Consider the following 15,871-nt stretch of genomic DNA (forward strand, 5'->3'; position numbering starts at 1 on the left):
TCTCATTTAATTTGATTTATTTGGAAAGACAGATTTTTCAGTTGCACGTTTCCTTGGACTGAATTTGACAAGAGATCCTATTAATTTGATGGTTGTCATGCCTGAAGCAGAGCATATTGCTTATTTTAATTGTTTAAATAATGCATTTGTTTTTTTCTGTAAAATGGTATGTTCAGGATGTAGCTAGGCTTTAAGAAACGTGCAGAAAAAAAGCCTCGTTCTTTGTGTATTTAAAACTAAAAAATGCCTGCTTAGAATATAGATTTTAAAGGTTTTGATCACATTTAATTGGCCTTTTTTATAAACATCATTGCATGTTAGGTGGTTTAAATGCCTAAAAGTCAACTAAAAGCTACAGTTTTCTGGCTGTCATCTAATTTCTGTTCAGTGCTGAGTCAGTGTTTCCTTTAAACGCCTCGACTTTCGCTTTCAATTTCCTTTAAATGTTTTGTTTCTCTATGTGGCCGGCAGGTGTCGCTGCTGCACCTCCTAACTGCACGCGCCTGTTGCAGGTGAAACAAGGTCTTCCTTCTGTGGTCTTCGAGGAGTCATTTTAAGGACATGCGGCCAGGGTTTTTGGTCCAGATGAGAGATTTTAATGTAGAGGGAACGTGAAAGGGGAGACCTATATATTATATTATAAAACCCCAGCTGGGAAAGCTACATTAGTTTACTGCATGTGTGCGGGTTGATACGGAGCTAATTTGAATATTAGATTAATTTTTGCATGTGTGGTGAAGAGAGGTCAAAAACCACCGAAACGTGCGCTCAGATTAGGTTATGGAAAAAGAAAAAAAAAACCTCCTTTTATGTGTCACGAGTCCATTTTAAGGTGAAGATGTATATTCAGGTCGAGTGTTGCGTTTGAAACCTGCGGCCTAGGTTGCCAGATAGAAAATGACGAAACATCGTACTGCCGCTTTAAAACTGTCGTATTTTGACACAAACTGGAGTAGCGAATTGAGGGGATACCTTTTCCGCTCGTTGCGTGGTGGGTTAAAACGATTTTTCTTTTTCAGAACACGAATTTCTAAAACTATCGCACATTTGGCCTGTTTTTAAAAACTACCATATAGATACGATAACTATCGTTTGTCTGGCAACGCCGCCTGTAAGCAGTTGCCGGTCCTGGAGGGGGGTTCCCGCCGGGGAGGTGACGTAACACTCCGGGGATTTCCGCGCAGCTCAGCGGCCAATCGGAGAGAGCCGCTGCGGAACTAAAACTAAAGCGAGCTTCATCATCCGAACCCCGTCGGCCACACATGGCTTCAAAGTTGTCCGACACGTCCTCTGGACTCAGACTAACACTCGAAGCAGGGGTGTGAACCGACTGGAACTGTTTTGGAGACGCGTAGTCGGTTTTCTCGTCGAGCGGATACGACTAATTCCTGGATTAACCCAGTTTGGAAAGAGTTCAAAAGGCACGACGTCGGAGTTTGTTTTTTTTACCTCCTCTCTTCAAACTCATGCGATGAAAGACATGGACATTTTTAAGAGTACCTCCGGTAGGTGTAAAGCTCATTTATGTGGTGTTTTGTGTAAACTGACCGTATCCTCAGACGTGTGGTTTGTCATCGCAGAGGAGCCAACACCCAGTCCGGGGATGAGCGCACTCCTGCCGGGCTCCCCTCCACACCGCTCCCCCTACAGCCCGGACTTCGGTGAGCGTCGTTTTCTCTTAGTTTCACACTCAAAATACACAAAGAAACACATTGCTGATCGTCAACACTTGTGTCCCGAGTAAACCTCGATCCAAAGCAGAAATAAATTCTCACTAGTGTGCAACAAATCTTTTTAAAAAACGAAAACAAACATCTGAAAGTGACAAACGTCATCCTTTAAAAATGTTATAGCATAGAATCTACACCAAGTTTTATTATTTTGTCGCATATTTGACAGCATGAATATAAAAAGATTCAAAATGGTTTGCGAAATTGGCGAATTTCCCCTGGTTTGCATATTCAGATTGCTCCATTTGTTCACAGTTTAAAACCTAAATAGATGCAGCCATCAGGGAGTAAGAGTTAAATTTTTTTCCTGTCGTTTTGAAAAGCTGAAAAGTGTGGCGCTCGGAGCTATAAAGTCAGTCTTCGAGTTGCTTTGTTTACACGAGCTCACGAGCAAATCATTCACTCTCCCTCCTGAGGGTTGTTTGGGATCCTGGTCCAGCTCTGGTCAGTTTCGCCTGATTCCCACCTCCACGCCGGCGAGCAAAACGCTTCTCACCTGGGACAGGTTAACCAGGACCCTCAGGGGGGAGAGGAGGGGAGGGAGAGCGATTTGCAAGTGAGTTCAGCTAAACGGAGCAACTCACTTTGCTTTTTTTTTTTGTTTTTTTAGTTTGAATTGAGGAAGCTCCTCGTGTGAGAAGCTTAACATCTTCGAAAAGAACAATAAAGGAAGTTCAGTCGCCGTGAAAAAGAAACAAACAAATTAGAAAAACTGGGCGTCTACGCCAACAGAATGCAAATATTCAAAATGAGTCAAAAAGTATTTGCAATGTTGTTGTTGACATGAAGACTTCACGGCTGCTTTGTTTACATTTCTACATCAGGAAACGAGTTAGTGACACGTCAGACACAGCCGACCACAGCCACCTCTCCAGATCAGACCGCTGGGTGTATTTACCTGCTGGTAACCGTAGCAACGGTGCAGGTTAAACTTCAGTGGTGAATCTAACCTAGTTTACCGGCGGCGTGTGTAGTGAGGCGGGATGAATGTAAACCCAAACAAAAGCAGCCTCTGAGGTTTTGTTGTTTTTGTTTTAAGCCTCTGTGCTTCGATGCAAACTACTCATCAAAATATCGATAATAAAGGTTTGACTTCATTAACATGTCTAAAGTTTTTAATTTGTGAAACGGTCTAAAATAAACGTATGTGGCCTATAAACCTATCGTGCCTAATTTGAATATTACAGCTCTCAGCCATTTTGAACACAGCGTGAGCCTGTTCGTTTTTCTTTGTGCAGATATAATTGAAGAAATAATCAAGGAGCAGAGCAGGCTTCCCCTCCCCGGACCTCCTCCTCCTCCTCCTGACCCGTTCAGCCTGACCCCCGTCAGGCAGAACCACAGGAACGTCCAGCAGAACCCGTCCTCCACCTCTAACCCTGTGCTGATGGCAAGAGGCACTTCGTGTAAGGTGAGGCTGCTTTGAGGCGATGATTGTTTAAAAACTGTAATTAAGAAAGTCAGTTTGGGGCAAATTAGGTGCTATATTATTAACATGGGACACATCAGCTGAATAAAATCAAACTGTGGGCTTTAATTGTAAATTAAAAATCAAAAAATTCCCCTCCATTGGTCTAGATTTGTCTCCCGTTTGTTGCATTCTCTTTTTTATTATGAGCCATCATTTTATAATTCTTTGTTTATTTTGTTTCCTTTGTGTTTATTATACATGATGGGCATAATAAACAGCCATGGATAGTGATATAAATGTAAAGAAGTTTATGCTTAAAGGTAATACTTTTGTTATTAAAATGACTCAGCAGGTAATTTAGCTGGATCAGGTTAAGTAAAGTCAATTAACCCTGAATACAGCGATTAAGGAAATTCGGGCTTTTTACTCTTACGCTGTAAGGGCTTTTCCCAGCTTCTCCGTATTCAATTAAAATGCTGAAACACACTCAAACTAACAAGTGAACGTTGGATTACCTGAGTAATGTTAGCCTTATAAACATCTGGTCCGAGATCTTCTGACGTGAAGACTAGCCTCTGTCTCACCTGAGGCTTTTTGTTGCTTTTTAACCGTTTTGATGTGCGGTTTTAAAAGCATTGTTGTGTTTTTGAGCATGTTTTGACAACACAAACACCTAAACTATCATTATTGGCGCTGGAGTTATGAGTCTGCCGCCTTTAATCTCGTCAGAGAGGACGCCCGTGTTCGTTTTTCAGCGACTGCAGGCGGTTGGAGGTTTTGTTGTCGCGCAGAGCAGCAGCTGGTCAGACTCTTAGCAGAAAACACGTGGTTTCCAGGCAGCGCTGAGATCAGAGGTGTTGTAACCCGATAAGACGGCGGTGATGAAGCAGCCTGCACAGACAGGTCGAACTGAAGGGCAACACAACGCAGGTTCACCCTCTGATAACTCACCCGGTTTGACACTGTTGTGTGTAAATGCAGCTTTTTTTGTTTTTTTTTACACAAAGCTTGGGATACTCTCTCCCAGCATGCTTTTCTGAGAGGAGGAGGAGGACATTGTCTTGGAGAGTGTAACCTGACTCCCGCTTTCAGTTTTCTGCCCTTTCCTGTTTACAAGCCAAGCCCACCAGAGGTTGAAGGTCGCCGCTTTTTTTTTTCTTCTTCTTCTTCCCCGCGTCGCTTCTGCTATTGGCTGGTTAACGACAAGCTGAAGGCGACTTCCTGTTTCTTCTTCTCTGACTGCCAGGCCTTTTGTTTGGGTCCAGTGTTTTACGATGAAGAGGTACTCCCCGCGTGGACGTCTGCGGCCTGATGGGATGTTGTAAACGATGATCTCATGCTTGAGGCGTTGCTCGGATCTCTGGAGCGTCTCTTTAATCTGATTAAGGCCTCACAGCAGAGTCGGCTTCCTTAACTCTTTGTTCCCTGCAGGTATGATCGTACGTATTCTGTTCAAATCAAACTTGAGTTGTCGGTGTCTTCTCTTATATTGAGAACCCACCAGGGGCTCAGGAGTCAATCAAGAGAATGAAACGAAAAAAGGAGCGAAAAGAAAGTTATTGAGCGCGAGTGGGAGCGGAAAAGCTTGGTGGTCTGTGGTGTAACGACAAAAATAACACAATCAGATGAAAGAAGAGGGGCTGAAGAGCACATGTACGAAAAAGAAAGTCAGTTTGACTTTTAGGTTTCACTGCAGTAGTTGCTATAATAGTTCTGCTGCTTGACTGTGCTTTTCATTTTCTCTGATTGTACGTTGATGCTGTTTCACAGTGAGCGAAGAATATTTATTTTTCTATCTACACAATTGTTTTCTACAAACTGAAAACACACAAAATGTGTAAGAACTGAAGTTTTTCCTGATTTGTCTAAACTTGCGCACCGATTTTAGTTTTGTCGGCCAATTCCGATTGACGGTTTTTGTACAGCTCTGACCTGTAAATTCAGATTTCTCTTAGAACAATAATTAACAGAATATATATGTTTTCCTGTTGTTAAAATTTGGACTTTATTAATAATAAACCCTTTCTCCAGGGTACTGAACAGAGGAGTTTGTACAAATAAAACCCAACTTTAAAGAATTACAGTACATCTGCTCAGATTAGTCCTTCTCAACATCTTTTACAATAAAATATCTGATTTAATATGAAATATTAGACTAAGTTCTTCATTCATTTTGTTGCAACTACACTTTGTAATCCTAAGTGGCTCAGTAGGAAGTCGGCTGGACTTGTCTTGTTTCTTGAAGACGTTTCACCATAAACCTGGGAATCCCGACCCGCAGTCTGAGCAGAAGACGCCGTTTGGATGAGAGGTGAAACGTCCCGAAGAAACAAGACAAGTCGACCTGTTGTCTTCTGTTGACCCACTCAGGACCGTCGCCTCCTGGATGACTGAGACCTGCGCCAACGTACGCTTCGTCATTTAACAAGCCGTTATTTATTAATTATGAATATTTAGATCAGAGGTAACATTGCATTGTGTCTGTTCGTGTGCTGTCAGGTATTGATTGATGCTGACATGTTCAAACTGTCTTTAACGTCTTTTATTGGCGTTTTAGCTTGATTAGCATTGCTAACTGGGGGCAGGTTTGATCCAGTGGTTGGGTGGTTGCCTTCTAACTGGAAGATTGGGAGTTCAATTCCCCAACCCTGCAGTGGGCAACATAATTGTTGCTGTATAAGTGAGAATAAATGTAAATATATAATAGAAAGCCCTGGATGAGGGTGCGTGTGAATGGGGAATTGAGAAGTGCATTACAGAAACTGGGTGAGGCTAAAAATACTCTTTATAAGTGCGGACTATTTGGTTGTTTTTTACCCGTAACAGCAGCTTCTGTGTTATTTCCAAGTTAGTCTATACCCCCTTTATTATTTTTTTTGGCTCAAAGTTTTCCAGCAGGTTTCTAATGTTTCCAAATCCAGCAGATGGTGACGGATGGAGGTTGTAAGATTAAACAGAGCAACTTTTCTGCCATCCGTTCTTCCTGTGGCATGCTGTCTGCTTTACTCTCAATTTAAGTGCTTAAACTGGGACCCTCAGCCTTCATGACCAGCAGACATATCGTCCACAGAGACTGAGTCTGTGCGACCCGTAGCCTCAGTTTTCTGTTCTTAGCTGATATGAGCAGCACCAGGTGTTGGTTTCTGCTGCTGTAACCCATCTTAGTGGTAATTTCAGCTTTTTCTGTCATCTCCAACCACTCTGCCCACTCTCCTCTGACGTCAGCAAGACATTTTCGTCCACGCAGCTGCCGCTCGCTGGATGCTTTCTCTTTTTTCGGACCATTCTCTGCAAACCCCAGAGATGGTTGTGCATGAAAAATCCCAGTAGATCCACAGTTTCTGAAAGACTCAGACCAGCCACCCAACAACCGAGTCGCTTAAATCCTCTTTCTTCCTCGTTCTGATGCTCGTTTTGAACTTCAGCGAGTCGTCTTCTCCACTAGAAGCAGAAATTCACTGAGTTGCTGCCGTGGGATTGGCTGATTCGCTATTTGTCTTAATGAGCAATTGAACAGTTGAGTGCATATTTTCTTTATGTAGCTGTTTCTTTTGACTTTCTTTCTGACTGCTTCCTACACACCTACACACCAATGACATGCTGATTAGCAGCTCAGCTATGGTGCGTTCACTGACCGGAGGGGAGGGGGGAAAGCCAGCCATCAGTCAAGCTGAAAACTTTTCTCCATGAACTTTTTTTAGTGTGGTAGGTTTCTAAGCACCTCTCCTTTCTCACAACATAACCGAGGTGGTGGTTAACAGTTCTGCACAAATCTGCTTTGTGCCGTTTGGTACTTTCTCCTGTTACTTTTTTTTTATGAGAGCTGGAAAAAACAGTTTAAATGAAACAAACGTGACCAGCTAAACGAGCCGAAACATGACTTGAAACCCCAGCTATTCACAGGCCACAGAGTTCAACTCGATAACGGTGAATTCTTTTTAAGTTAGCGATTAAACTTTGTAAATAAATCGACTTATAAAGCTGCACTAAGGTCAAACACTCAAATTAACGACCACAGAACTGTGCGTTAAAGCTTGATGGCAGTCCTCTTTTTTTTTTTTTTTTCTTTTGAAATCACAAGAGCTCCAAAATTTTAAAAGAAAGTTGCTGGAAATTTTGCCCCGAAGTAATATGAGGAAATCCTGAGTCAGGAAATTGACCTAATATTAGTCAGGCTGAAATTTCTGGTTAAAGTTTGTTAAGAAAACTTGTGGTCAGAGTCAACAATGTGGTTGCAAAAACCCAGAGAGTGTTGAAACAAAGAAGGAAGATATCGTCTTAGGATTAATGTTTTGGGGTTTTTTTTCTGTCTCTTCCAGTTTTCATGTTTTTGAGACTGTTTAAGTTGAAAGCGAATTAATTAAACGTATGGTTTCCCCCTCCCCACAGCCCAACTTCCTGTTACAGCAGCGGCGAGTTAGCGCCTCCAAACAGATGTCGTCGACCCATCCGTCCCACGTCAGCTCCTCTGGCCGAGGCCTGGGCTCCTCGTGTTCGCTGCCCCAGAAAGGTCCGGTCTCCTCTCAGAGCCAAGGCGACACGGACCTGCTGGAGAAGTTCCTGGAAAAGCCCCGGCTGGTGGTGGTGGAGGAGCCCAAGGACAGGGGCATGAGGTTTCGGTATGAGTGCGAGGGGCGCTCGGCCGGCAGCATCATGGGGGTGTCCAGCACCGACAACAACAAGACCCAGCCCACCGTAGAGGTACGCGTTTGGTTTTGGTTTCGGGGAGTTTTCATCTCGCAGACGGTTAGGAAGGTTTTAACCACAAGCTGATCGTGTTTGATGTGTACCCCTGAACAGAGACGGGCGCAAAAAAACAAAAAGCGTGGGGCTGAGAGGATGTGGGCTGAAAGAATCAATTAGAAAGTCCCCACAAATCCCAGCCCTCAACACTCAGGGTTCATCCCCTGTTTCTGTACTAACAAACACTCAATCATGTGCTTGTTTTACTTTAGATTAACCTAACTTCATAATACTTTAACATATTTGTGTTTGAATTAGATAAAATTGCTTCTTTATGTCATTTTAAATTGTGCATTTTGTTTTACAGTGAAGCCCAACAAGATATTAAAATAAAATCAACTATTATTAAATGTTGTTACAGTTGTGTTATGGCCATTTTCATTCTGAGAAATAATAATGAAATAACAGTAAAACAGAATAAAAACGACACATTACACTACACAACATTTAGCTCAAAAACAGAATAACTGAATCGACAGATTATTAGGATTTGAGCTAAAAATGAAACTGTTTTAATTAAGCCAGCATCTGTTTCACTAATTGACAGTTTAGATCATCTTCAGGCACGTTTGCTGTTAAGATAATTAATAATTCATGACGGTACATGAATTAGGTGTTGGGCTTCTATTAAAAAGAGAAATAACCAGTGCAGCCTTTTTAGGAACTTGTTATAAATAAAATAAGCAGCTTATCTGAGTTGATTTTTTTTATGCTGAATTGCAGCTCAGCCTAAGTTTCTGCTGCATGTTTTCCTTTCTTGTTTCCTTTCATATTCTTGTTTTGTTGCGTTTCTCACGCTCACCGGTGAGCGACGTAAATTTAGCGAGGACAAAGTCGAGTTTTCTGCCCTCCTTTCTGATTTTCCTTCATGTATTTTTCTCGTCCTGTTCACTCGTTCAGATTCAGGGTCCCATTGACTGCATAAAGAAGGTCAGCATCACCGTTTCCTTGGTAACCAAGGACCTCCCGCACCGGCCTCACCCCCACTGCCTTGTGGGTAAAGACTGCCCCCCTGACTCTGGCATCTGTGTGGTTTCATTCAATCCCAATAACAACCGGCGTCACGGGTAACCAGCTGTTTAATTTCTGTCAAACACGAATCTTACTTCATCATTTCAACACAAATTGTTCAACATAAAAGTATTTTTATGTTTTTTGACGCGCAGCTTTGCCAATCTTGGCATTCAGTGTGTGAGGAGGAAGGAGCTGGACGTCTCGCTTCAGAAGAGGAAAAGCCGCAATATAGACCCATTTCAAAGTGAGCTGAACACACACACACACACACACACACACAAATACAGTTTACATGTGTGACTGATCGATCCGACACCCCCTGCCTGACGTCCGTCTCCTCCTCTCCTTCAGCCGGTTTCACTAAGGGCATCGAAGACATAGACATGAACTCGGTTCGTCTGTGTTTTCAGTGCGAGCTCGAGTGGGAGGATGGCAGGAAAGACTTCCTGAGCCCGATCGTCTCCAAACCGATTTATGACAAAAGTAAGGGATTGCATAACACTTCCTGATAGCTCCCGGTCACAGTAGAACCAACCACACGCACCAAAGCTATTATTCAACTTCCTGATTCTCATGCCCTGTCTTTTTTTATTTATTTTTTCCTTAAAGAGGCCACAACGACATCAGAGCTGAAGATCTGCAATTTGAATCTGTGTCGAGGGTCCTGCCGGGGCAAGACTGAGGTCTACATGCTCTGTGACAAAGTGCAGAAAGGTAAAACTTCCAGCGGAGATGCTTAAAAGTTCACACACTCTGTACACAAATACCTGAGCTTCAGGTATCTGACACACACACCCCGCAGACACACAAACGCGTCGTTCTTTTCTGTCGTCAGAGTTATTTAACGATGCTGGAGTTTTTGTTTGAGTTGACACAAAGGACAGATCTACCAGCAGGGTTTCTGTTGAAAAAGCAGAGTGTCTTTAGTTGAATGTAATTCCTCTTTATTGCGGCACTTCTGTGTTTTGCCTCCAAAAAAACAAAAAACAAAACTGTTTTCCAGTCTTCACCTGATACCACTTCTAGATAAACTCTGGTGCCTTTTTAGGCGTGTTTATTGGTGCCTAAGATTAGTTTAATAATAAAAAAACTAACATTTTTACAGAAGTCATAGCCTTTTACGTGTTTTACTAATCTGAAGACTATTAGAACCAACATCGCCAGTGTTTACTGTTTTAACAGTGTTTGCATTAAAACTGTTTGTCGATTAGGAATGTATTATCTGTAATTTGGATTATTTGTTACACTAAGATGTAGGCAGGGTTAATGTGACAGGAACCAGAGGGTTGTTCTGGTAATTTGTGATTTTTAAGACTTGATGAAGAGTAGAATGAGCCAATGGTGTCCAATCCTGGTCCTGGAGGGCCACCGTCCTGCAGGTTTTAGATGTTTCTCTGCTGTGATGCACCTGATTTGAATGACTGAGAGATTAACAGGCTGCTGCAGAACTTGATGACCTGCTGAAAATCAGGGAAACAACTGAAACATGCAGGATGGTGGCCCTCCAGGACCAGGATTGGTCACCACTGAAATAAGTCCCTCTGCTTTTTGTCTTTTATCTTATTGTTCAGAAATTGACACAGAAATGGATACTTGTTCAAACTGAGAAGAAGTCTTGTCGCTTTTGTTCAAACCTGCTGGAATTCCCTCTTTTTATTTTATTATTTATAATAGCACGATTCTGTACTCTTTCTGCCAACCCACAGATGACATAGAGATCCTGTTCAAGCGAGGAACGTGGAAGGCGAACGGAGAGTTTGCCCAGACGGACGTGCACCGACAGATAGCCATCGTGTTTAAAACGCCGCCCTACCAGGACCAGAACCTCATCCAGGAGGTCGACGTCGACGTCGTCCTGCGTCGCATCTCGGACCAGATGGAGAGCGAGCCGGTCCCCTTCACGTACCTGCCGCACATCCTGGGTCAGTCAGGACCGGACTGCTGGTCGAACGGGTGGAGGTGACTCTGCAGCCGCAGGAGATTAATCCGTGTGTCTGAACTCTTCATATTTCAGATCCATATGAGGTGATGGAGAAGAAAAGGTCCACAATAAAGAGAGACATCAGCACCACGGAGATGTCCTGTGTAACAGGTGACTTTCATTTTGTTTTTCTTTTTCCCGGTGACAACAACTCTGTTACTCCGTCACATGAAAGCTGAGCGGCCCGTACATTCCTGATAATGATGCAGGAACCACAGGCGTTACCGGAGCCATTTTACTGGAGCCTCTGCCCCAATATAAGTTTTCTTGATCACGCATCAGAAACTTATTGGCATCTTCACAAAACAATTTCAGCATAAAGAGAATTCGGCATTCTGTGCTGAAACATTTTTAAAACTATCATCATATTCATCATCCCTTTCTATTTATCTGAAGGTTTTTGTGATGGAGGGAAACGGGGATAATAAGGGTACTTGCAGGGATAATTACAGGGTACATACACGGTTCTTACGGTGTAATTCCAGAGAACTTACGGCTGTGCACACCGGTTATTTACCAGGGTACACGAAGGGCAATTACTGGATATTTACACAGTATATATGAGGGTACATACAGGGTAATTACATGTTATTTATGGGGTTACTTGCATGGTAATTACAGGGTACTTAATGGGTTCGCCGCCTACAATAAACAATAAAAAATCCCCAGTTATTTCTGTCAGTTCTAGTTTCGGCGAATTCAGACAACCACATCCTCAATAATGACAAAAAGGAATACCACTGATTGCTTGGATGTTTTAACTACTTTTAACAGAAAAAAGAAAAAAGCAAAACAACAAATTTAGCTGCAATCTGTTTTTATTTTTTGCTAAAGTTAAGTTTTTAAACACAAAACAGTAAAATCTTACTGCAGTAATGTAAAAACAAACATATCCTTTATTACATTTCTTTAATGCATTAAAAGTTAAAAGTAGACGTTTGACTCTTATTCAGCTGTTGAATTGTCTGAGCAATCTGTTAACCTTTTTATATAATTTTCTAATGATAGCTCATTTTTAAAAAGCTACTTTAAATCTTGAAATACAAAGAGGTGAAAATTAGAGTCAAATTAAAGCATAAAGCATAGTTCAGATATTTTAAAGTGGGGTTTTGTGGATTTTTTTCTGTATGTAAAAGCTGTTTGATGAACTTCGGTTTGAAGAAATAAGTTATTTGTGACCAGACTGACGAGCTAACGGCTAGTCTGAGTGGAGCAGAGACCAAAGAGGATACCTGGCGTCTTGAAACGACTCCAATCTCAAAAAAATCTCATAAGTAGATTGGTGCTAATACCTGTAGTAACTTATAAGCTGTTAAAGTGCTGCAGATAAAGAACAGGTCTGTTTAAGCAGCAACAATGAAGACATAATAATGTAAAATTGATCATTTTTAAAGGTCAGCAACGCTGTGACTTGTTGCACCTCAACACATGCTGAAGAAAAACCTGAAAACACAAGCGTGATCTCAGGTTTACACCCTGTAATCTAAAAATTCGCTATCAGAAACCGAAAGGCTCCTTTTAGCCAAACATTAACCCGTATCTGTCTCATTCAGCCGTGACAGCGAGCCAGCTGGCACAACAAGAACCAGATCACGGATTTATGTTTTTACGCCTGTGATACAAGTCATACCTGAGAAATGATTCATCGGGTTTAATAATTCACTGACATTCGAGTTCGACTTCAGGCGTTTTAGAACCGTTCTGTAACAAGTTTTCTCCTCCTGCCCTCGTATGATGACCGAGGTCACGTGGCGGTGTGACATTTTTATCAAAACTGCCCAAACTGACTGTGGGAACAAACAGAAACACGATTTGAAGAAGTAATAAACAGACACGCATGCCGTTCATGTGACATGTTACGTAAGGGTGACTTTTTCTTCGCATGGGTTTCTGCCTGAAGTTTGAATATTCTAACAAGTTCCCTACTTTAACAAAACTGCAAATATAGACGTCAGAAAAACCCCAGTTTCTGTAACAAACGTCAGCATTAGTGTCATGAAGGAGCTCTTAGCACCAAAGATTTACAGCAGGTCTGCTCCTCACCGTCATTTAAAGATCTCATATAATGAAAATGACTAAATAACTGTCGACTATGCTCCTAAAAATAGAAAAAGAACAACAAAATGCAAATTAACATGTGTCATAAAAGATAATGATTGTGATCGAAGCACAAATGATTACTCTAAACCCCGCCTTCAGGAATTAATTTAGTCTTACCTAAAACTCCGATGTTAGTCGTTTTTTTTTTTTTAAACTTGAAAATATGAAACATTGTTCAGCATCTTTAGAAAGATGAAGAAGAAAAACAAATGATATCTATTTACAACAGCAGAAGTTTAAAGAATTAAAGAGGATTCCCTCGGATTTAGTTTGTGGTTCTGTTGATAGATATTGAATAATTTTAATGTTCCTCCTGAACTACATCTATCAAATCTATCTGGTGTGTGCTAATGTTAACAATAAACTGACAGATGAGTGCATGTTTCTGTGTTTTTAAGTTCTGTAGTTATTAGCTGTTTGTGAACCAGTTAGTCTTTCTGACAGACTCGGGATTATTTTCTCTGACACAATCCGTTTTCTTCTCCTCCAGAGACCTTCGCCCCCCGTTTCCTCCCGCCTCCGAACGAGAACCAGCAACACGTTCCGATGGAGAAGTACCCGCAGGACTCCGGCACCTTGGAGGAGAACCTCATCAACCAGCTGCTGGAGATCCCCGAGTTCCTGAGCGTCCTGTCCGACCCGAACTTGCCCTGCAGCCTGGGGCTCGACACGAACCCCGCCTTCCTTGGCACGGACATGAGCGTCAACGCGAACTTTGGCATGTACGCGCCGGACGTTTCCCAGTTCAACGACATCCAGTTCAACATGCTCGTCAACGAGAACCAGAACCCACAGGCGGAGCCGCAGGACAGCATGATGCAGGTGAAAACCGAAGAGGAGCTATGAGGCCGTGGCAGTCGGGACCAAACTTCATCGTCTGAAACAGTTAGCTTTAGTTTTAAACCAATTCTTCACACGCAAGGAAACCAGTCGACACAGATCCTAACCAAACTAGTCTTTAGCGCCAGCTGCTTGCTCCGGGTGACGTAGTTTCACACTTATCCTATTTTATTAACCCCGTGAATTCCCTAAAAAGCCTTGCTGGTCGAGGCTAAACCAACCAGGAGCTGGTTAACCCTGCCTAAAACAAACAGTCCTAGAAATGCTGCAAGCATTAATTTAAAAAAGAAAAATGGGATTCAGTCAGCTGGCAACTAAAAGGAGAACTTGTGAACTTGTGTTCTGGACCTGGGAACCATAAACTGCTGCTTGTAGTGAATCCTTGGTGAGGGACGAGGCGTATAAAGTCTGTTTTGTGTGCTTTTGCTTGATTTTGGGGAAGACAAAACGCCTTCCTGCTAGAAGTCGTTAGCAGCATGACTTGCAATCAGAAAAGTCACGTGAGCAGCACTTTTTGTGTCCAGCCTTCGTTGTTGTTGTTTCAGGCCGATGTCGCGCTCCTTTTGATGATGCATTTAATTGTACCAGAAACTGCCCCTCCTTCTATTCTTGGCTGTTTGTCGTTCTGCAGTTTCGCTCTCGTGTGTTCAAACTATCACTCTCTTCTTGTCACATGCCCACCTCTGCCCTCGTGCTGTACTGTAAATATGTCGAAGAAATAAAATGTAAAAAGGTGACATTTCTGTTGTCGTTATTTCCGCTGAAACTGACAAAAACAAGAAGAATGAAACAGATTCTTTTCCTTTTTTAGCTGCTCCCTGCATACATTCCTAAACTACCCGTACTCCCACGAACAATGAGCCCTGCCTCTCTGCTTTTAATGCCAAAACTTTTATTTTGGAATCCTGCAGAACTTGTCTAAAATTCAGCAGAATACAAAGCACCTTTGTCTAAAAGGACGCCGTTCAGACACTTTTAACTTTACACAACCAACAACCCTGTCATCACCAAACAGCTGCTGTGTTTGACTAATTTTCCAAGGAAAAAGTGTCTTTTTTTTAGTTGTTGAGTCATCCAGTTTTTGTAAGGTCACTTTGAAGACAGGAAACTTTCAGATTGAGACAGTCTGGACGATCTTTTCTGAAAAGATTATAAACTTAAACCAGCTTTTTTTTTCTGACTTTCTAAGCCCAGTTTGAATATCTACAGCTGAAAGTGAAGCCGGATCCATTTATTTCAAACTGTTTTGTGACTAATGAATGATTTCAACGTCCACCTATTTGCACCGAACGGTGACGACAGCTGCTGCGAGGATAATGGATCTCAGCCGTCCACCTGTGTGCTCGGTTTCTTCACGCACTCAAAGAGCAGGTGTGACCTGACAGCTCCCGTCACCGTCGACTTGAACTGAACACACACACACACACACGCCTTACGGAGAAACTCCACACCAAGCTGATTTCCAAAACCTTGTGATCATACGTAGAGAGAGAGACAGAGAGATAAATCTTATTTCCTGAAGAACAATACCTGCCAGAATAGCTGCTAAAACCTGCCTGAAAATGTTTACGCTCTCAGCTTTTTAGGACATGATTGATGTTAAGGTGTGCAGTTTTACAGTACAGAGCTGGTGGACTTTGTCCCTTCATTTGAAATAAATACCAGCTAAAGTAAAGTCCGAGTTACATCTGAATACAGCAGGTATATTATTTAAATCATCGGTACGTTTTAGAGATGATGCTCAGTTACTACCACACCAGATTTTAGCAGAATATCTGTAAAACTGGCTGAGTTTTAGAGCCATTTTGCGTTTAAGGTTCATTGGCTGTGGCAGCCATCTTGAACTGTGTCGCGTCCAAAAGTTAATCGGTTGTAGTTGTCGGCCTAAAGATTACTTCCTGAAATTCCATCCATCCATCCATTCTCTTCCGCTTATCCGGGGTCGGGTCGCGGGGGCAGCAGCCTAAACAGGGAGACCCAGACTTCCCTCTCCCCAGCCACTTGGGCCAGCTCCTCCGGGGGAATCCCAAGGCGTTCCCAGGCCAGCCGAGA

The 15,871-nt window shown here is 42.4% G+C and overlaps 1 protein-coding gene across 2 annotated transcripts; it reads left to right on the forward strand.

Annotated features, from left to right (window-relative positions):
• Nucleotides 1-1,194: 1,194 nt before the first annotated feature.
• Nucleotides 1,195-14,556, forward strand: relb (v-rel avian reticuloendotheliosis viral oncogene homolog B). 2 transcript variants are annotated; one of them, XM_017424719.3, is made up of 11 exons: nucleotides 1,195-1,505; nucleotides 1,581-1,661; nucleotides 2,969-3,141; nucleotides 7,531-7,842; nucleotides 8,785-8,951; nucleotides 9,051-9,142; nucleotides 9,250-9,381; nucleotides 9,508-9,612; nucleotides 10,605-10,820; nucleotides 10,913-10,990; nucleotides 13,470-14,556. In XM_017424719.3, exons 1-11 carry the CDS (start codon nucleotides 1,472-1,474, stop codon nucleotides 13,823-13,825), a joined length of 1,746 nt encoding a protein of 581 aa, XP_017280208.1. In that variant the 5' UTR covers nucleotides 1,195-1,471; the 3' UTR covers nucleotides 13,826-14,556. The 2 variants fall into 2 exon arrangements, with proteins under 2 accessions (XP_017280208.1, XP_017280210.1); XM_017424721.3 differs by lacking the exons at nucleotides 1,195-1,505; nucleotides 1,581-1,661; nucleotides 2,969-3,141 and adding an exon at nucleotides 3,182-4,572.
• Nucleotides 14,557-15,871: the final 1,315 nt, after the last annotated feature.

This window comes from Kryptolebias marmoratus, linkage group LG2 (genome assembly GCF_001649575.2).
Source record: "Kryptolebias marmoratus isolate JLee-2015 linkage group LG2, ASM164957v2, whole genome shotgun sequence".
NCBI lineage: Eukaryota > Metazoa > Chordata > Actinopteri > Cyprinodontiformes > Rivulidae > Kryptolebias > Kryptolebias marmoratus.